Source organism: Chiloscyllium punctatum, chromosome 10 (genome assembly GCF_047496795.1).
Source record: "Chiloscyllium punctatum isolate Juve2018m chromosome 10, sChiPun1.3, whole genome shotgun sequence".
NCBI lineage: Eukaryota > Metazoa > Chordata > Chondrichthyes > Orectolobiformes > Hemiscylliidae > Chiloscyllium > Chiloscyllium punctatum.
Window position 1 is genome coordinate 6378634 of NC_092748.1, and position 22918 is coordinate 6401551.

Below are 22918 nucleotides of genomic sequence, written 5' to 3' on the forward strand. Positions count from 1 at the left end.
TTACGTTATGCAATTACAGAAGCTATATTGTGTCTTAACATAAAATAAAATTGACAAATTCAATAGTTAATTGGTCTCCACGTTACTCTGTTCAGTGTGAGAATGTGCTATAGTTTTCTAAATTCTCCATGAGCACTTAAGAGCACTAGCTTGTTCTAAGATTCTGATTATAGTGCAACAATTTTGCTTTAAGTTGAATGTGTTGGTCAAAATATTTAACAAATGTATGTGGCACTCGTGCTCCCTTCCCTAATTGATTAGAATTGTTACAGCAATAATTTTGGATACCAAATGTTTTAATGCAATGTGTTGTTTAGACTGGTTGAGATCAGTGTTGTTTTTGTCCCATGACAGTTTATCTGTTTGGTTGAATGTACTTAGAATGCTGCCAACAGTTATTAAAACCTAGTCCTGTTTTTCAAGTTTTCATTTTTAAAAAAAGTTTCTTAATTTTGCTTCAACAAATAGTGTTCATAACCAGTATTTGACACACTGGGTTGTTTTGTAGGGTAAGTGACTGAGGTAATTTCTTTCTGAATTGTGAATGAAAGAACAGAATAGTGGTACAATGTCAATTTGTTGCAACAGTGTGAGTTTCCCAGAGCTAGCATTTGAGTTCTGTTAATCTGCTTAATAAACAAAAGAATTGAAGGAAGCACAAAGACCATACAAATAGCACTGGACTCAGTGTGCGTGTGAATGGAAGTGGGTCCAACATGTGTTTTTATGTTGAATAGTTTACTCGCATACAGCTACATTGTGGTTTCATTTAACACTAGGTCCTTGTTATCTACATGACAAATAGTTCTTGACATTTTTTCAGAGCTTTTGTTTTTTTTATTTAAGGCACAAGGCGCAATACTCTTGATGAAATACAGACATGTCCAAATATTTAATAGAAATGGAGCAAATAATTTCAAGTTTTCTTTTTATTTCACATTATTTTGCAGTTATATGGTAAGAACACGTGTACTTGTCAACATATTTATGACTGGGTTTTACGGTTCTGTTGACAAACCTGCAATTCTTCTGCCCGTATCTCTCTCATGTTGGTCCTGTTGACCTGTTTTCTCTTGGCCTCTCCATTCTCTCCATCTTCCTTATTTATGCTCCATACTAGTTTTGTAGCTGCAAAAATAAATGCTGTCAGCTGAATTGTTGAGGCAGACCACAGCCAAATAACATCTCTGCCAGCCTCTGACCCTCATCCAAAGTCTGAATATTCATTACGTGTTTATTTTCTTAATATAGCACGTTATGTCAGTAAAATGGTGAAAATTGAGAACTTACGAAACAAGACGACACTTACAAAATAGCTCCTCGTTTACTAAACCAATTTATGCTTACTGACAGCAATAGTCACACACTTCAGTTATGTTGTTAGAACATCTGCAGAGGCTCTCCAAACCAGCCTTCCATTTTCCACCCTTTGATCATCTAAACTCATACAAAACTTTGTTGGCCACTTCCTAATTAACAGCAAGGTCTGTTCACCGATTGTCTGAGTGCTCACTTGACTATTTTAACACCCGTTTGGCGTTGCTTCATCTTTAAAATTCATCTCCTTACTTTGAAATCTGCCTCTTCCCATGGTCTTATCCACCCTGAGCTCTGGAAAATCCTCCTGAACAGCTCAGTCTCTCTATCTCTCTTTCCTCCCTTAAGGTGCTCCCACTAGCTGGAAAAGTAAGTTATAATGAAGAAATAAGAAATTTACAAATGGATGTGGAAGATCAGATGAATGGGCTAAAATTTGGCAGATAGCATTTAAAATGGATAAGTGTGAGGTTATCCATTTTAATTAGAAGAATAGAAAGGCGACTTATTATTTAAATGGAGAGAAAATTCAATACGCTCCAGTGCCAAGAGTTCTAGGTGTCCCTATATTAATCACAGAAAATTAAATGCAGGTATAGTAAATAATAAGGAGCAAGTGAGGACTGCAAATGCTGGAGATCAGAGTCGAGAGTGTGGTGCTGGAAGAGCACAGCAGGTCAGGCAGCATCCGAGGAGCAGGCGAATCATCATTACGGACATAAGCCCTTCATCAGGAGGCTGATGAAGGGATTATGCCCGAATCGTCAATTCTCCTGCTCTTCAGATGCTGCCTGACCTGCTGTGCTTGTCCAGCACCACACTCTTGACAATAAATAATAAGGAAGGCAAATGGAATTTTGGCATTTAATGCTAATGGAATGGAGTAAACAAGTAGGGAAGTATTGTTGCAACTGTACTGTGAGATCCTTGTGAGATTACTTCAAGAGTACTATGTTTTGGTTCCCTTACTTGAGAAAGGATATCATTGCATTGGAGGTAGTTCTGAGATGAAAGACTTGTCTTTTGAGGAGAGATTAAGTAATTTAAGCCTGTACTTGGTAGAAGTATAGAAAAATAATAGGGAATCTAATGGAGGTGTATAAGATGCTAAAGTGGATTGATAAAGTAAATGTGGAGTGTGTAGTTCCCTTTCTGGGCAACCTAGAATGAGAGGTCTAGGCTAAAGGATGACAGATTGAAAACATAGATGAGGAGGAATTACTACTTTAAAAGTGCTGTGAATCTGTGAAGACCACTATCCCAGAGTGCAGTGGAGGCCAGGACACTGAATAAATTGAAGGAGACGATAGACAAATTTTTAATTAGTAAGTGGTTAAAGGGTTATGAGGAGTGGTCAGAAAAGTGGATTGAAGCCAAGATGCAACGTATTGAATGGTAGAGCAGACTTGAGGGGCTGAATTGCTGACTCCTGCTCCTAGTTTTAAATTCTTACGTTTCTCTATGGTGCAAACTGAAGCCTGAATTTAAGAATTTGATTACAATGACTTAAAGTTACTTTGGAAAATAAAATTGCAATGTAATATATCATTATTGCACAAAAGGAGGCTATTCAACCCACTGAGTCTATACTTTACAGTGAAATTACACCATCAAGCCGTTCATTTTAATTCAAACAATTGTTGGCTTGAAACAAATGAATGGTATTAGACTAACTGCCATAAATAGCAAGTTTCCCCCATTGCAGGATATTTCTGTTTGTGTGCATATGCAACCTTATTCCCTAGGATAATTAATTTTTCATTTGATGTGCCATATATGTGTTCTACACAAAAGATATTTGCTTATGGATTTCAGTACTCCTTTAGCATAGGTTGGTTTCATTTAATCTCTCAACGCCAAATTATTCAATTACTTTATAATCACTTATTATTGAGGAGGTGCGGGAACAAAATTATCTTGGTATCCAGTCAAAGTTGAAGAGTGTGCTGCTGGAAAAGCACAGCTGGTCAAGCAATATCCGAGGAGCAGGAGAGTCGATGTTTCGCGCATCAGCTCTTCATCTGGAAGAACCACATCCTTTTATCCAGTCAGAGCTGCCATTATTGCATTTTACAATTAACTATCAATAATATTATTCCTTGTTGTTGCAAGTACAAGATTTACAGTTTCTAGGTTAAAATCTTGGCTTGCACATTTACCATACTAAATTTTAGATTTTATGTGTTGAATGCTTGTTTCAAACCCTTTTGGAAGGAGCCTCACGCTGGATACCTGAATACCATGCACACTATTTTGTACAGCTCTGATATCCTGACTATTTTTATATAACCACTGTATTCTATTAATTGTTAACTCTATTTTAAGGGGAGCATTGTCCACAACAAATCAGAAGGACCAGTATTATATGTAATACCATTTAATGAGAGTTTTTTTGATTGTTAGGTTGACAGTGATACAATTTGGAATGAGATACATTCATCCAGTGCTGCACGCTTAGCAGTGGGCTGTGTGATTGAACTTGTTTTCAAAGTGGCGACTAAGGAATTAAAGGTAAGTCTTTTTCATCGTTGAAGTAATAACTGTCAACTGCGAAAAGGCAAGTTCACCTGGATGTAGAAAATTATGCCATTGGAGCCAGGACAATGATTAAAAGCATTAACAAATTCTTAATAATAATGTTTTTCATAATCCAGTTCAAATTACTTTTGCATCCTTTCATGTTCTTGATAATTTGGGATGTTTGTGTAAAATATGGCTCAGTGGTAACATTCTGTAACAGGGTCTTGTGAGTTCAGGCCCCACTCCAAATATTTGCGCACATAATCCATGATAACACTTAGAGCAGGACAAGGGAGCACTGTCCTATTGGAGATTATTTAAATGAGCCATTAACCTAAAGCCCTGTCTTCCCCCTCATGTTGGTGTAAGCAATTCCATGACACGATTCAAGAAGAACACTAGAGTTGCCCCCAACCCCCCATTATCCCGCTAATGTTTATCCCTTGGCGAATGCCTAAAAACCAGTTCTGATCAGTGTCACTTTATTTGTGGGACATTGTGTGAAAATTGGCTGCTGTGTTTTCTACATTACATGCGTAACTATACATAATTACCTATAAAGCAATTTAGGTTGTCGTAATTTCATAAAAGGTGCTGTATAAATGTATTCGTTGCTTTCTGTCACTTAACGCATGCAGCTTGCAATATGGAATAGCCTCGACCAGGCCTGTGATTGTTGATAATTCACTTTGGCGAGATCAGAATCAAAGTTAGGATTGTCATAGATCCACCTATAATATACTATAAAAGAGCAAAATGATTGACTTCGCTTGAATTTATACAGCACCTTTTTTGTCGAAAGGACATCTCAAAGTACTTCACAGCAAATAAATACTTCTGAAGTGTTGTCACTGTAATGGAAAATTCTTTTTAGACGTAGTATCACAGAAAGATCAGCACAGAAGGAACCCATCAGGTCTGTCCTGTTTGTGCTAGTTCTTTGAAGAGCAATCATACTCCCCTCTGCTTTGAAGTTCTTCATCCTCAGGTAGCTATACAACTGTATTTTCAAATTATTTTTAAGAATCAGCTATCTCCACCTATACTGATAGATCCCAAAAAATCTGAGAGAAAGAAAAAAGATGTCCTGTCTTCTAAATCCTTGTCAGTAATTTTCAATGCATGAACTCTAGTCATTCACCAACATGTCAGAGGGATAATTTTTTTTTCTAAATTTCTTTTCAAGCCAGAAATATTATGCAACATTTTTTGAATCGCAATAAGTTTTTTTTTTAAAAAAAGTTTACTTATCCTACAGCTGGAACCATTGTCTAACGTAACTTGACTCTGGCAAAGTAAGGTTATGTTGCGAAGTGAAAGGAATTTCAGAAATCCATCTATAAATAAGAAATCTACACCTTGTAGTGCACCCATTTAAAAAAAAATGTTATTACTCTATGAGCTAAATTGCTGTGATCGTAAGATTGTTTTTCTTTATCTTTCTGAATGCGTATTAATACCACAATTGAACGTTTTTGTGCACCATTGTTGAGTCTTTGCGAATTGCTCTATTGACATAATAGGGAAAATTAGTCTTGGCTAGTTGCTTAAAATGGGTGAAAGTTAATTTTGCATCCCATTTTGTACATTAAAGCCCATTTCAATTTTCCCTGAAAACTAAGTAGCTAACTAAACCACTTCAAAGAGGTATTAAAAAAAAGTCACCCACATTGGTGTAGGCCTGACCAGGTAAGCTTTGTTCCACTTGTATTGATGTCAGTTTTGTTTTAAACTTTTGCAAATTTGTCAGCCTGCCATGATTTGAACCCACAGTGTTTGCATTATTAATCCAGACTTCTGGATTGTGAACAATTGACTACTGAATTTGAGGAATTTGGAAATATCTTTTATAACTTTGGTTAATTTGGAATAGACTCATTTTCTACAACTTGTACCATTTTTCTCTGAATCCTCATTTTAATTGGAAATTGTGCTCCTGTTTTTGCTGAGGCACTGGACCTCACTTAACCATTTTTTTCTCATAATTAAGCTGAAACATTTTATCAATTCTTCTATGCATTTAAATAATGAGTGTAATTATGTTTGAGACAAATTATTTTGTCCCTTATCTTGCTCATTACCTCTCTCTTTTCCTGAAGAGACTTGCTGGGTTTACATGCATACCACTTGCCCTCCAATGTATTGCCCAAATGGCTGTCATTTACTGAAGTGGAGTGTACCAACCCTACTGTTCCTCCACTTAAAAGCATCTAACTTAACTCTGATCAAATCTGCAAATTTCTGTTCTCTTTTGCTAATCTCTTAGTTATTGTCATGACCTATTGAAATGTCAGAAGAGCTCAATATAAGTAGTAAAATCTGTTATTTGATGTTCTGCTCTGTATTTAAATGCCAGATTTGATTGAAAGTACCAGTGCATCCGTGCAAATTGTACCTTGTACTGAATTATATAAATGATGGTGTTTTGCAGAATGGATTTGCAGTTGTAAGGCCTCCTGGACACCATGCAGAAGAGAGCACACCAATGTAAGTTAACTGTTTTAGTCCTCCCCAGTGAGAACAAAACTCTACTACTTACACAACAGCACTGTGAAAATACATAGTGTATGAACTGCAATTGTTCAAGAACCTTGCTCACCACCACCACCTTAAATGCAATTAGGGATGGGCAATAAATGTGGGCCTCACCAACAATGTCCAAATCCATTAACTAGATTTTAAAAATAGTCACCTGCTTTTCTGGAGTAGTTTGTATGTAATTGGTAACATATGAGGTTCAGAGCAAAAGCTGGTGAAAATTTGTCCCTACTGTGCTTTTCCCTCTGATGATAAATGAGTGAAAGAATGCAGATGATTAGAATCAGGAACATTGCTATTAACCATTTCCCTTTTTTTCTCCTCTTTCCCACTTCTCTTATCTCCAGGGGATTCTGCTACTTCAATTCTGTGGCCATTGCTACTAAACTCCTCCAGCAGAGGTTGAATGTCAGCAAAATCCTTATAGTGGACTGGGTGAGTAAACCACCAAAGCAAGGCACACATAAGGGAAAAGTTATTTCTTATTCTGCTTTCCAACCCTTCTTTAATTTAAATCCAATACTGCAGCATATTCTTATTTCGGGGCATATCTTTTGGTGTTACAGTATGTTGATCTTGTTTGACCACTTTAGTTGCAGCTTTTAAAATATTTTAATTGCTGTTTAAGTTTGTATTTAATGCTGATCTTCTGTTGAGTTCGGAATCATTTTTTGTTCATATTCTAATTAAGTCAGCAAACTATGCCACAGATTTCAATTTGAGCATGCCTTCCCTTGACAGAATAGTGGAGCAGTGAAGAACTATGATTTCTGAGGTGAGAAAAGATGAGGGAAAGAAATAAGAGACCATAAGATTTAGCAGCAGAAGTAGGCCATTCAGTCCATTAGGTCTGCTCCACTATTCAATGAGATCATAGCTGATCTGATCATCCTCATCTCCATCTTCCTAGCCTTCCCTATAATCCTTGATTCCCTTACTGATTAAAAATCTGACCACCTCAGCCTTGAAATATACTTAATGATCCAACCACAAGAACACCCTGTGGTAAAGAATTCCAAAGATTTACTGCCCCGACAGAAGAAATACCTCCTCATCCCTGACTTAAATGTACAACCCCTTATTCTAAGCTAATGTCCTCTGATGCCAGATTCTATGACAAAAGAAAACAACCTTTCCACACCTGCCCTGTCAAGTACCTGAAGAATTTTGTTTGTTTCAATAAGGTCACTTCTCATTCATCTAAATTCCAATGAGTACAGGCCCAACCCATTCATTCTATTCTCAGAAAGCCATCCCTCCATATCTGGTATCAGCCTGGTGAATTTCCTCTGGACTGCCTCCAATGTCAGTATAACCTTTCCTTAGATAGGGGGCCCAAAACTCTTCACAGTATTCTAGGTGTGTTCTGACTAGTATAGTTTTAGTTTTAATATAAACTATACTTTGAGCATAACCTCCCTAATAATATACTCCATTCTCATTGAAATAAAGGTCAACATTGTATTTGTCTTCCCTATTGCCCACTGAACTCTTTCTGCTTCATGATTATCACTATGGTCAAGGGCTCTCAAATCTGTCTGTTCTGTTGCTTTCTGCAGTTTTCTAATAAATAATATTCACCTCCTCTATTCCACCTTACATTATCCCATATTGTATTCTGTATGCCAAGTTTTTGCCTGCTTGCTTCACTTGTCTGTATCCCTCTGCCTTTGTCTTTGTCTCATCTCACCACTTGCCCTTCCAACTATTGTGTCATCTGGAAACTTGGCTATGGTACATTCACTTCAAAAGGAAGTGAACATATTTAAGTGTTGCTGCCTGCTTTCCCCCATATGTTCCATTGCCCAGTCACAGAAACGTTTATGGGAGCAAATTTCACCTGGTGGTGATCTGGTGGAGTGATTTGCCACTTGTTGAGATCAATGTGATTAAAATAGGTGAGTTCTACAATGGGGTCTACTGGAATAACACCCTGGGGTTAAGGTGAAAATACAAAAGAAAGTATGTGGCAAAGGCAAGAGATGGATCTGTGGCTTAGGCCAACTGCTATGCCTGGTGTTAGAGTTGGGCTGAATGATAATGGAAAGATGGGAAGAAGCACAAGTAGAAAATTAGTATTTTTGTATTCAATTCCTTATTTGACTTTGTAACCAACTTTGTAACTCTGATTCTATTAAAGGAATCAAAATGAATTTCAAGACATAAATTATTAATTAATTCATTCTTTGTAATAAAAGAATTATTTCAGGCAGCATCTGTAAAGAGAAACAGTTAATTCTGATGAAAGGTCACCTTGACCTGAAATTTATATGGTTTCTCTCTATAGATATACTGCCTGACATGTTGAATTTTTCTAGCATGTTATGCTTTTAATTCCAATTTCCAACATCCACATACTTTCCCGGGGTGTTATTCTCGTAGAGCCCATTGTAGAACTCACTAATTTTAATCACACTGATCTCAACAAGTGGCAAATCACTCCACCTGGTCACCACCAGGTGAAATTTGCTCCCATAGTCTTCCATTTCTCATTAATACTTAAGTGATTTCATGCAAGTTTAAAATGGAATTCATATGCATCAAGGCAAGTTTACTGATGAAATGTGCATTTGATGCTACATAGAATTATTTAGACTATTTGGTCAGTTGTAATAAACAATGGTTGAGTACATGCAAACTATTAAAATAGTGCTCTAATGTCAGTTATGACAAGTCCAGTAAGTCAATAGGTTGTCTTTATTTGTCAAAAAAGTTTTACCTTGTTGGATATTACAGTGGTGACTGCCAGTACTAGTGCTGTACTGTCTTAATATAGTGCTTCATTGTAGAGCAGCAAAATACTTGGATCTGTCCACACCACCACATGATGAATACTGGATTTACTCAGGCTGTATTGAGTACAAATTTCTGCAAGAGAGAAGGATTTTTGGTTTGAAGTTCACCATAGATAATTCAGAAGCAGCTTTACCAGAGACCTAAAGCATGGTCATTTGTTTGTATTGTATCAGCAGTTTAATTGTTTGGAGAAAATAATTAGAAAGTAAGATCCATGTTTTGAAGCAAATAAATGTTTTGTATAGTCTATTTAATACAACTGTTGGGCTTGCCATCAGGAAGAAATGGTGTTGAAGCAATTTTACACAGCATGGAAATAGACCCAACTCGTGCATGTCGAGGAAGTTTTCCAAACTAATCTAGTCGCATTTGCTTGTGTCTGGCCATATCCCTCTAACCCTTTCCCATTCATGTATCTACCTTTTAAATGTTGTAACTGCACCTGCATCCATCATGCCCTCTGGCAGTTCATTCCACATATAAACCATCCTCTGTGAAAAAAGTTGCCTCTCCTCCTTTTTAGATCATTCTCCTCTCACCTTAAAATTACTTCCTCTAGTGTTGAACTTCCCAACCTAGGAAAAAGAAATGTGCTATTCACCTTATCTATGTCCCTTCAAGATTTTATAAACCTCTAAAAGGTCACCCCTCAGACTTTGACGCTCCAGTGAAGAAAGTCCCAGTTTATCCAGCCTCTCTATCATTCAAACCCTCCAGTCCCAGATACATTCTTGTAAATCTTTTCTGAACCCCTTGCAATTTAATAAATCTTTCCGCGAGCAGGGCATCCAGAACTGTACACAGGACTCCAAATGTGGCCTCAGTGTCCTGTATAACCACAACATGACATCGTAACTCCTATACTCAATGGCCTGAGTGATATTTTAGACACAAATTAACTCTGATCCAGATTTAAAAACAAATCTGGAATTTTACTTCTCAAACCTGACCATCAATTTGCTGTCTAAAATTGTACAACAGGACGTGCACCATGGCAATGGAACACAGCAGGCATTCTACAGTGACCCCAACGTGTTGTACATTTCATTGCATCGCTATGATGATGGCAACTTCTTCCCTGGTAGTGGAGCCCCAGATGAGGCAAGTAATTCAGATTGCAGCTCATATTTTATATCAAAGGAAGTCTCGACTCATGTCCTTTAAGGGTAAGACATGAATCAAAATCTAAAAATTAATTTAATTTTACATATACATTTCATTATAATTGAATTTCTTGATAATTGAGTAATAGAGAAAACATGACAGTATATATTTTCAAATTGTTATAAATGCAATCATATTGGCTGTCCTATTAAGGAAGTTGTAGTTCGGCTTTGTTTAGAATGAGTTTTTTTTTACATCCTTTAACTATGTATTGATTGAGCATATTTTTAAATTGCATAAAAATATTATTCCTTTAGAAAGCAAATGTGTGTATTCTTTATACTGAATCATTATGTAGCATAATAGAACAAGAAAATATTTGCAGTAATGATAAATAGGCAAGAGATCAGGTATAAAGTACATCATTTTGTAAATGATCTCTTTTCCAGTGTTTGGAACTGTGATATAACTTAAACATTTAAAATTGAATTTAAAATAGAAAGGCACTTCCTTTGTTTAACGTTTTCCTGGTTTTTGGGCTTCAGGTTGGGACCGGTGCAGGAATTGGATTTAATCTCAACATGGCCTGGACTGGAGGTCTGGATCCACCAATGGGAGATGCTGAATATTTGACTGCATTTAGGTGAGACTTCAAAATATTCAGTAATGTCAGTAGAGGTTGTGACATTATTGCCAATTGTGTTTGATTTATTGAGTTGGATTTACTTATTCAAAGGGATTCTTAAATAATTAATGTTTTCATATATCTCATGTAGAAGTTAAAGAACAGTTAAAATCCAATAACTAAGTGTTCAGTCAAATACTAAGTGTGATTTTTTTTATTTTAAAATACTTTCTGGGTAATTAGATTCAATAGCATTGAAGTACTTACTGTCAACTAAAAGACTTAGCTTCAAATTCTCATTCCTAATGAAGGGCCCGAAACATCGATTCTTCTGCTCCTCGATGCTGCCTGACCTGCTGTGCTTTTCCAGCACCACACTATCAACTCTGATCTACAGCATCTGCAGACCTCACTTTCTCCTTCAAATTCTCATCTCTAACATTCTCGTATAGGTTGTCTTAGGACAAAGCTTGACTATGCCTGACTTGAGTCAAAAGTTACTGTTAGTCAGTCACCTAAGGAGAAATCTCAGTATGGTTGTAGAGATTCTATAGAATCATGGAGTGGCATATGAGGCCACTCAACCCACCATGTCTGTGCCAACCAGAAAGAACCATCCAGCCAAAGCTTATTTTCCAGCTCTTGGTCCACTACTTTTGTAGATTAGAATAAGTCTAGTACCTATTGAGGCAGCATGGTGTCACTGTGGTTAGTACTGCTGGCTCACAGCATCAGGGTCCCAGGTTCGATTCCAGCTTCGGGCAACTGTCTGTGTGGAGTTTGCACAATCTCCTTGTGTTTGCGCAAGTTTCCTCCAGGTGCTCCAATTTCCTCCCACAGTTGTTGCAGGTCAGGTGAATTGGCCATGTTAAATTGCCCCATAGTGTTAGATGCATAGTCACAGGGACATGGGTCTGGGTGGGTTACTCTTCGGAGCGTCAGTGTGGACTGGTTGGGCTGAAGGACCTATTTCCACACTGTAGGGAACCTAACCAAATCTAACCTCATATTCAAATACAATGGGAGTTTCTGCCTCCAGTGTCATCTAATCTTTATATCAATCACCTTAAATCCATGCTTTCCTTCAAAAGCTAAAAATTTCCAGTCCTGATAGCATCCCATAAATCATCCCTTCTAGATACTCTAATGTAATTGCAACCATCCTGTAATATGTGATCAGATGTGGCAGTACTGTTAATGTGACCTAACGTTTCTACATACTGTAGTAGTCTAAGCATAACCTCCATGCTTTTATGCTCTGCGCTAGGAAACTTCCTGTTTCTTTTCAAAACCTAGTACTGTTCACTTAATGGTAAGATCCTAGGGAGTGTTGCTGAACAAAGAGACCTTGGAGTGCGGGTTCATAATTCCTTGAAAGTGGAGTTGCAGTAGATAGTACAGTGAGGAAGGCATTTGGTATGCTTGCTTTTATTGGTCAGAGTATTGAGTACAGGAATTGAGAGGTTATGTGTCTGTACAAGTCATTGCTTTGGCCGCTTTTGGAATACTGCATCTAATTCTGGTCTCTGTGCTATAGGAAAGGTGTTGTGAAACTTGAAAGGGCTCAGAAAAGATTTACCAGGGTGTTGCCAGAATTGGACAGTTACAGGCAGAGGCTGAATAGGCTGGGACTGTTTTCCCTAGAGCTTTGGAGGCTAAGGAGTGAGCTTATAGAGGTTTATAAAATCATGAGAGACCTGGCTAGGATAAATAGACCAGGTCTTTTCCCCAGCATTGGGGAGGCAAAAACTAGAGGGCATAGGCTTAAGATGAGAGGGGAAAGATTTAAAAGGGACCTAAGGGGCAACGTTTTCATACAGAGGGGGGTGCGTGTACGGAATGAGCTGCCAGAGGAGGCTGGTACAATTACAACATTTAAAAAGCATTTGGATGGTTTTATAAATAGGAATGGTTTAGAGGGATATGGGCCAAGTGCTGACAAATGGAACTAGATTTGTCTGGGTTATCTGTTCGGCATAGATGAGTTGGACTGAAGTGTCTGTTTCCATGCTGTATATCTTTATGACTCTAAGCAAGTAGAGGAAAACATTGACATAGTTTTTTGACTGTCTTATCTACCTAGTTTACTTCTTTAAGGCTTCCATGGACATGCGATCCAAGGTCCCTCACCTCAGTGTCCTACATTTATTGTGTATTCCCTTGTCTTTTTTTTCCTCCTATCCAGATGCACAACATCTCACATCTCTGGATTGAATTCCATTTTGCTCTGTTCTGCCCATTTGCCCATTCCATTGGTATGTTTCGTTTGTTCACAACTCCCTTCCTCATAATCAACATGTAGCCAATTCATGAATGCTTTGTGAATGTCTTAATCCTGGCACCTATGTTTAAGTCTAAATCATCAATTATACATGACAAAATGTAAGAGACAGTACTGAGCACTGCAGAACCCCACTACAACCTGTCACAAAAGCATCTATTGAGCTTTGCTTCGTACAGTTGAGCCAATTTTCAGTCCAGTTTACCACTTTTGCTTGGAACCATGGGCTTTTACTTTGTAACTATTCTAGCTAGCTGCTGATTACACCTTTGTACTTTATTAAGTGCAGAAAATTGTGTAGGTTTTAGAGGGAATGAAGATTTATGACTTTTTTATTAAAGGGATCAAAAGGTGAGGCCAAGGCTGAGCACCAGGAGGCAAAGGAAGAGATTTGTAGAAGCTGCCAAAATTGTCATGAAATCTGAAGATTGGGAAGATTTTATAATTTAGGAAAGGAAGAATAGGCATTAAATAAATGCTTCGCACATGTCTGTGACAAAGTCAGAACAAAAACCAAATTGTGAGAAACAAATGAAGAAATATAACTGAAGAATTTAAAGTGACCTAAAGTCAAAAAGTTCCTTGGACCCAATGGCCTACGTCCTAGGATTTTAAGAAAGGTGGTGACAAAAGTAGTGGCTGCAGTGATTTTAATCCTCATTAGCTCTCGGATTTTAGAAAGATCCTTGCAGTTTGGTAGTTAGCAGACATTATAATATACAGAGAGCAGTTAATAAAAGCATGTGGTATACCAGGCTTTATGAACTGAGTTAATAGTGTACAGGAGAAAGGGATTATGCTGAACTCGTATGAGGGAGTAGTTAGACCTCAACTGGAGTATCATATACAGTTCTGGGAACCACACCATAAGGAAAGGATGTGAACACTTTGGAAAGAGTGTAAAAGAGGTTTACGAGAATGGTTCCAGGGATGAGAAACTTCAGTTATGAAGACAGTCCCAATTTCTCCAATCTGTTTCCCTTAGAAAGGAGAAAACTAAGTGGAAATTTTGGTACAACGCTTCAAAAGTATGAAGGGTCTGACCAGAACAGATAGGGAAGAACTGTTCACTCTCATAAGAGGATTGAGATCAAGAGAGCCTAGATATAAGGTAATGTGTAAAAACAAGCAAACATGAGGTCATTTAAAAAAACCTTTATCGCATAGCAACCTGCTGTGGTTTAAAATGCACAGGCTGGACATATTGTGGAGGCACGTTCCATTGAGGCATTCCAGAAGGTGTTGGGGAATGAAAACTAAAGTAGACACAAAATTCAAGGTTAGTGAATAGGACTGAACCGTAATGTTTGTTCAGAGGTCTGGTGCATGTAATGAGTCGAACGGTCTCCTCCTGCACAGTTGCAATTCTATGATAATCCAATTATTCAAGAAAGGAGAGAGAGAAAAATATTGAAAGATACAGGTTAGCCAACCTGATATCATTAGCAATGCTAGAGCTATTATTACCGATGTGGAAACAGGGCATTTAGAAATTCAAATGATTAGACAGAGTCGGCATTGCTTTCTGGAAAAGAAATTGTGTTACACAAATCCTGCTTTTTTTTTGCAGGTGTAATAAGCAGAGTAGATGAGAGATAACTAGTGAATGTAGTGTATGATTAATGAATAGAAACCAGAATGTAAAACTAAAGTATTTTTTAGCTCTTCAGGCAGCAACTAATTGGGTGCCACAAGGATCAGTTCTGGGCCTCAGCTTTTTATGCTTTAATAAAGGTTGGTTGAGAAGACTGATTACATTGGTTGGTGATACAAGTTTGATGGGAAAGTAAGCCATGAGGATAGAAAGAAGCTACAAAGGAACAGAAATAGTTTAAATGTGTAAAGAAATTAGCAGATGAAACATATGTGGAGAAATGTAATGTTTTCCACTTTGGCAGGAAACATAGAAAAGTGGAATATTTGTATGGTGAGGTACAGTGAAACGTTAGTAGTCAGAGGACATGAGTATCCTTGTATGTGAATCACAGAAGTGAATATGCAGCTTCAGCGAGCAACGAAGGTGGCAGTTGGTGTATTTATTTATTTTGACCTGCAAAAAGAAAAGCACCACCTTCCTAACCTGCAATCTTCTTCCCGACCTCTCCGCCCCCACCCCCTCTCTGGCCTATCACCCTCACCTTAACCTCCTTCCACCTATCACATTCCCAACACCCCTCCCCCAACTCCCTCCTCCCTACCTTTTATCTTAGCCTGCTTGGCACACCTTCCTCATTCCTGAAGGGCTTATGCTCGAAACGTCGATTCTCCTGTTCCTTGGATGCTGCCTGACCTGCTGCGCTTTTCCAGCAACACATTTTTCAGCTCTGATCTCCAGCATCTGCAGTCCTCACTTTCTCTGTATTTATTACAAAGCAATTGAGTATAAGAGTAAATAAGCCTCATTGATAGGACCTTGCTGAGTCACAAAGTGTGGTGCTGATAAAGCACAGCCGGTCACGCAGCATCTGAGGAGCAGGAGAGTCGACATTTCGAGCATAAGCTCTTCATATGCTCGAGACATCGATTCTCCTGCTCCTCGGATGCTGCCTGACTGGTTGTGCTTTTCCAGCACCACACTTATTGATTCTGTCTCCAGCATCTGCAGTCCTCACTTTCTCCTTGCTGAGTCACACCAGGAGTACTGTGCACAGTTTTGATTTCGTTACCTAAGGAAGCATATACCTGCCTTAGAAGAAATGCAAAAGAAGTTCACCAGACTGTTTAAATAACCTAAATTTATATTCTTTGGAGTTTAGAAGATTTGAAGTTGATTTTATTGAAACATACAAAATTTCTAAGAAGGTAGCCAAAAGAAAGGCATTTTACAAAGTTGTTTGATTGCACTCTTCAGGTCAAATGCAGGAACACCAAATCTGGAAAAATTACAGCAATTTATAAATGATTGTGATCATTTTTGAGTTTTGGCATTGTTGCGTTTGACTTTTTGAGTGCAAGTTGAAAAATATGGACAGTGTGCACTGAGTTTTCCCATTTGCATTTCATGTGTTTTGAGAGATTCATGGTGCCAGATCACCATAAGTAACTTTCTACATTCAGTGATCTGCTCGTCACCTCATTAATTATGCAACCGAGCTCTTCAAAGCCCTTCTTTGGAATCATACAGAGGGAGAGGTGTAAGTGGTCGCCACTGCTATAACATTCCAGTGTTTACACTGAGTTGCTCGACCGTGTGGCTCAAAAAGGAAGGATCACACCCTGCTTTATAGGCAGACACCTGGAGATGCTGGTGGTTGAGGTGGTGGAGAGGAGGGCTGTCCATTTTCTAGCTGACCACCACAGGCGGCCATGCCACCAGACAAAGTCAGACCTGGACCCAGATAGCAGCCCAGAACAGTTCAAGGTAAAGCTGGTTGCCCAGGAGTGCAGGAAAAATGTCAGTAATATGCAGAACTCTGCAAGAGTAAGTACCATCTTCTTTTTATTACCTTGTGTTTACAGGGCCACATCTCATTCTAACTCTGCCATGGTGCACTCATTTCACCAAAGCTCATGGATTACAACTTGCAGTGTTGCATAATTTCCATTCAATGGCTCCCATCCACCTCACCCTCCCGAACTATTACCTTTTCCAGCCCTCTTCGTTTCCTGTTCACTCACTGGGGTCACCCACTACCTCTATTGCCTCTGCTGAAAGTGAATGGCCTTGACCTCCGGGCTGCTTTTGACCTAGTCCAGCAGGAAGGAGCCTTAGAAAAACTGGAATCAGTGGAAATCAGAGAAACATTCTCTACTGGTTGCATTTATAGCTGGCATAAAGGAGGTGACTGTGGTTTTTGGACATCAATCGTCTCAGTTCTAGGACACAGCTGTAGGAGATCCCCAGGACCAGGTTCTAGGTCCAATCATCTTTAGCTACTGACTCAATGAAAATTTGTCCCTCATAAGCTCAGAAATGGGGATGATTGTTGATGACCACACAATGTTCAGCACTATTCATGACTCCTTGGATACTGAAGCAGTCCAGATGCAAATGCAGCAAGGTCTGGATAGTACTCCGAATTAGGCTGACAAATGGCAAGTAACATTCACATCACACAAGTGCCAGGTGATGTTCGTATCTAACAAGTGGGAATTTAACCATTACATCTTGACATTCAATAGCATTACTGTCACTGACACCCTACTACCAGCATCATGGAGGCTATCATTGACCAGAAACTAAACTGAACAAGCTATACAAATACTGTGGCTTACAAGAGCAGGCCAGAGGGTCGGAATCCTGCAGTGAGTAACTCAAGTCCTTTCTGCCCATTGACTGTTCACTACCTACAAGTCATGAGTGTGTTGGAATACTCCCAGTTTGCCTGATGAGTGCAGCTCCAATGGCACTCAGAAGGTTTAACAACATTCAGAACAAAACACATCACTTGATTGGTATCACATCCATAAACACCTGCACCTCAGACATTCTGTATCTGCAGCATGTCCCATCTAGAAAATGCACTTTCAATATTCACCAAGACTCCTCAGTGCTGTCATCTGTTTTAATGAAGTATCTTGTTATGGGCCTTTACACAGTGTCATATGGATGCTTTCTAAGGAGGTCATGGTCATGCCTGCATACAAAGCTCTGAACTATGTGACATTGTTGAATTGTACTATTCACAAAGTTTAAGTGCTACATCAGGAGTAGAATTCTGCCCCTAAGCTACCATTAAGACATCAGGTCTCCCAACCCAAAATAAAAACAAAGCAATCGCTCCCTTCCACCTCACAGACCATTTACTTGCATACTTACATTTCAGTCTGAGTGTGTGACCACTTCGGAGCTTTGTCATCCAGTACTAACTATGGGACGTGTTGGTAAATAGGAACTTCAGGTTCTGCTTTTAAGTGCCCTTGGCTGATTACAGTTGCTGTGCTGACATGGCAGGGAAGGAATTAATGTACACAATGTGATGCTCCTGATTGCTTGAGGTTAAGATTTTGAACGTGCATTTCTGGACAAATAATGTCTTACTGCTGAAGTAAAATTGAAACCATATGGGTGACTTTACTGAATCAGTGGTGACACAATAAATGCAGTTGTCCCAGCAAGGCTTTCAATCCAGGAAATTTACTTCGGCCCTGAAGGAAACAACAGAAATTTATTCTACCTGCTTTGTATGTGGCATCAGCCATTTTGTGCAGTTATTGTGCTGGTAACTTTCAAACCAAAATGGCAATGTTTTAGCTTCATCTTCCTGTGAATGACTTGCAGCTTTTACCTGTATTACATTAGTTTCACTTGATTCTTCATGTTTTGTTTTGTGTTGCTATGTCTTTGGCCCCTTCAACCACTCAGCCTCCCTTTGTTTCCATTGAGCCCCTTTATTTTACAAAAACATACACACGTCACCCTCTAATCCCACGACTTTGGAAATTCCCATGTCCATGATGGCCCTATAACCTCCCCAAGTGGAGGCCATAGTGATTGGGACTTGTGAAAAGTGTGACCGTGAAAAGTCCCAACACCCAGTCCTCTCCTTATTGTCTGAGGACCCATCCTTCAATCTAGGTTGCCCCCATCACCTCAGTGCAACAAAGACTGTCCCCTGACCACTGTAGAGCAAAACCCAAGGACTGACTGAAGTCCACCCGACTAACTGATTTACAAGACAAACTCAACAGACCACAGTCCAGACCCTGGATTGATGTTGCCACAACACTCTGATTGAACAACTGTAATCCCCAAACTCGCAGGAATGGTCACGACACAATCACTGGACTTCAAGGATCCCTGGACTCTAATGGGACCAACTGTCTGACTGAGCGTGCTAAACCCCTGGACGAGAATCAACTGTGGCAGCAACACCCTGACTGGTCATAGTCTCCCTTGCCCCAAGAAAGGATCAGTCCATGTGACTTTATTACAATTTGTTTGAAGAATGTGGAATAGGCTTGTCCCAAAACCTGCAATCGTGGCGACGTGGTTCAGGGAGGGACAGGACAAACAGCTCAGTATTCCAGAATTAGTATGCTTGTGTGAGATTGGGATGGAGGGTGGGGGAATGTGTAAAAAAGTAAGTGTGTTGCAGTATTGATCAATGATTAGATTAGATTAGATTACTTAGATTAGATTACTTACAGTGTGGAAACAGGCCCTTCGGCCCAACAAGTCCACACCGCCCCGCCGAAGCGTAACCCACCCATACCCCTACATCTTCATCTACCCCTTACCTAACACTACGGGCAATTTAGCATGGCCAATTTACCTGACCTGCACATCTTTGGAGTGTGGGAGGAAACCGGAGCACCCGGAGGAAACCCACGCAGACACGGGGAGAACGTGCAAACTCCACACAGTCAGTCGCCTGAGGCGGGAATTGAACCCGGGTCTCTGGCGCTGTGAGGCAGCAGTGCTAACCACTGTGTCAATTACTACAATAAGGAGGAATTATATATTAGAAGACATGACTGTTTAGACTATATGGGTCAAATTTAAAAACTAAAAGATGACTATCACATTTCTGAGCGTGTACTAAAGACTGACAAACTGTTTCAAACAGAGATAGAAAGATTGTGCAGATCTCAGAAGTATCAAAATAATAGGTGAACAATAGTAGGGAATTTTGACTTTCCCAATATTAACTGAGATAGACAAAGTGTAAAAAATCTGGACAGGGTGCAGAATTCTTGAAATGTATCTGGGAGAGATTTTTAGCCAGCATGTAGAAGGTTCTGCAATAAGTGTCAATGGAAGAACACTTTAATGATATTGATTGTAACTCAGTAAGATTTGAGGAAGTTATAGAAAAGGACAAAGATGGCCTAGAAGTAAAGATTATGAATTGGGGTGAGCAGATTTTAAAATGATAGGGACAGGAACAGAAATTGGATTGGGAGCAGCCATTTGTAGGAAGAACTTCACAGCAATGGAAATCTTTTTAGGAAGGAAACAAGTGATTTAAAAAGGACATGGAGGCAAATTCTTTTCAGTGTTTCGTTTGTGGAATGAACTTTCTGAGGAAGTGGTGAATATGAGTACAAATACAACGTTTAAAAAACATTTGCGTAAGTACATGAATAGAAAAGGTTTGGAGGGATATGGGCCAGGAGTAGGCAGATGGGACTAGTTTGGGATTATGTTCAGCATGGACTGGTTGGACTGAAGGGTCTGTTTCCATGCTGTATGTTCTATGACCCTATGTTCCTGTTAGGGTGAAAGCTAGTACAGGGTGCTGGTGAAGCCACACCTGGAGTACTGCAAGCAGTTTTGGTCTCCTTACTGGAGAAAGGATGTACTAGCACTAGAGGAGGTGGAGAGGAGATTCATTAGGTTGATTCCAGAGTCGAGAGGATTGGTTTATGAGGAGAGACTGAGTGGACTGGGATTATATTCATTGGAATTTAGAAGAATGAGGGGGGATCTCAGAGAAACATATTAAATTATGAAGGGAATAGATAAAATAGACGAGTGGTTGCTTCCACTGATGGCAGAAGTGAGGACTGCAGATGCTGGAAACCAGATTTTAGATTAGAGTGGTGCTGGAAAAGCACAGCAGGTCAGGCAGCATCTGAGGAGCAGGAAAATCGATGTTTCGGGCAAAAGCCCTGAAACCAGAACAGGAGGGCATAGCCTAAAATTAGGGGAAGCAGATTTAGGATTGAATGGAGGAAGAACTTCTTCACCCAAAGGGTTGTGAATCTGTGGAATTCCCAGTGAAATAGTGGAGGCTTCCTCACTGAATGTTTTTAAAGCTAAGATAGATAATTTTTGAAGAGTAAAGGAATTAAGGGTTACGGTGGGAGGGCGGGTAAGTGGAGCTGGGACCATGGAAAGATCAGCCATGATCTTATTGAATGGTGGAGTGTGCTCAAACGGTCAGATGGCCCTGCTCCTGCTCCTGGTTCTTGTCTTCTGCTCTTATCGGATAAACAAGTCCAGAGAACCATGAAATTCCAGAATGATATGGTAGGTGGTAGCGTTTTTCTTCTACCAGTGACTTCCAGCCACCTGCTAATGAGGCTCTGAACATCCAGACATTTCACCCCCCCCTCCACCTCGCCAAGCGAACTTTCACATGAACCCCGTGGGCTTTGGACCTCTTGGAGGTCCCCGCCAAGCCACCTACGTGAGCTGCATCAGTCCACCTTTGCCCCGCAGACGCTAGCATATGAGATAACAGTGCCGGGGTAGTCATCTTTCTTTGTTTTACCATATCTAAACCCCCTGCTTTTACTAATATGGTAGCCCACAATTCTCAGTTGTAATTCTAGCCTTCCCCTTTAGTCTGCAGTCCCAATCTGAAAGAAAGTTATTGAGTCTCCTTTTTGTAGCAGGGCCACTATGCCTGTGCCCCTTTTCCTTTTTTTTCCCCTTACGTGGACAAATCCAATGGACTGATTTTGGCCCACCCCCTACAATGACCTAATTAGATGACCCTGGACAAGAAACACTCCTAGCCCTTACTGGCAGTACATCTATCGAGCTGTATTAGCTGCAGCTCCACTCCCACTACCACCTATACCCTGTCTGACTGCTATAGAACCCCAAGACTGTGACCCATTCTCTGGACTGCGGAGGCACAGTCCTTGTTACCACAAGCACCCCAGTTGGATGCCTGACCATGGCCAACCCCTGGACTGGTATGGGAGGTTGCCCTAATGGTGCCTTCATGGACTATGGTGAAGACTATTCCCCTGAAACGTTTGAGGCGTAACTGCCCACTTGCTGCATGTGCCATGTGTTTGCTGTATGAGCTGCTGGCACATAGTGGAGGTGTGAGACTGATGTAACATTCTAACATAGAACAAGATGTATATCCCATGACTGAGGACTGCTGAGCAGCAAGGTGAGCTGCCTGGATATGTGACTTCACTAATTGGCACAGCACGGCAAGGCAGGAATACTCTGAGCTAACAGGGAGGGACTAAGTGAGCAGCCGTGAGATGCAGCTTGGCTGAGTGCCTGTTCCTGCAATGCGAGGTGTCCTTGCAGCAACCTTTCAGTGCTAGTTGCCTGTGTGTCCTACAATGCGAGGCTGTGCTTCCTGAGCATCTTGCACATGGATCTGAGGATTGCCATGATAATCTGAGGGGTTGGCAAATGTCAGATGCCAGTGTCAGTGAACACAGGGTGCAAGCAGCTGGTGGCCATGGTTGGTGCCCTGAGATGCTGTTTGGTGCTAAATAAGTCCGCAGCAAGCTGAAGTCACCAAGTATCCATTTGAGAATTCTCAACTTCTAGCTTGTTCACTGTCTTTGGTTAGATGGGAAGATGAATAGTAATGAAGCAAGTCGTGCAGTTAATAAAGCGTGCAACAAGCTAAAATGCCCCTTAATTAGTGAATTGCCACTACCTAATGAGAAACCCCCTCAACACTCAGCAAGTGCATGAAAAATGCAGCAAATTGCTCCCAGTGACAAGACAGGCCTTGCTGGACCCTTCATTGATTCTACCACAAATCATGCCATAGAATGTGTCACTTTTATGAGATTCCATCCTATGTTGAGGTAGCACAGTGCCATATGGCAGTTAGTCCAATGCCTATCTGATGGATTGACTGTTCAGTTCTTCCCAGCATGACAAGCTTCGTGAGCCACACAGGCTGGCCTCTCATAAGCCTGTCCTAAAGTCAGAGAGTGTGCACTAAGAAAGCGCTGTGAAGTAGACAGAGGACAGCTGTTTCCAATTAAACACAGTGAGTGAGCACTAACAAGCAATCTAAGAGCCATAAGTTGCATCCTATACAGATGCATGAAAAGCGTGTGTCCCTGTGCTCAAAGCAATTTAG

At 40.0% G+C, this 22918-nt stretch overlaps 1 protein-coding gene across 11 annotated transcripts in view; it reads left to right on the forward strand.

The window, feature by feature from the left end:
• The window catches only part of hdac4 (histone deacetylase 4), a 497199-nt gene that overhangs the window by 440628 nt on the left and 33653 nt on the right, over nt 1-22918 (forward strand). For all 11 annotated transcript variants that reach the window (XM_072578375.1, XM_072578377.1, XM_072578374.1 and 8 more), the window contains 5 exons: nt 3721-3828; nt 6269-6324; nt 6723-6810; nt 10153-10272; nt 10821-10918. In XM_072578375.1, coding sequence (XP_072434476.1) covers nt 3721-3828; nt 6269-6324; nt 6723-6810; nt 10153-10272; nt 10821-10918 — 470 coding nt within the window. The remainder of the gene's footprint in view (nt 1-3720; nt 3829-6268; nt 6325-6722; nt 6811-10152; nt 10273-10820; nt 10919-22918) is intronic.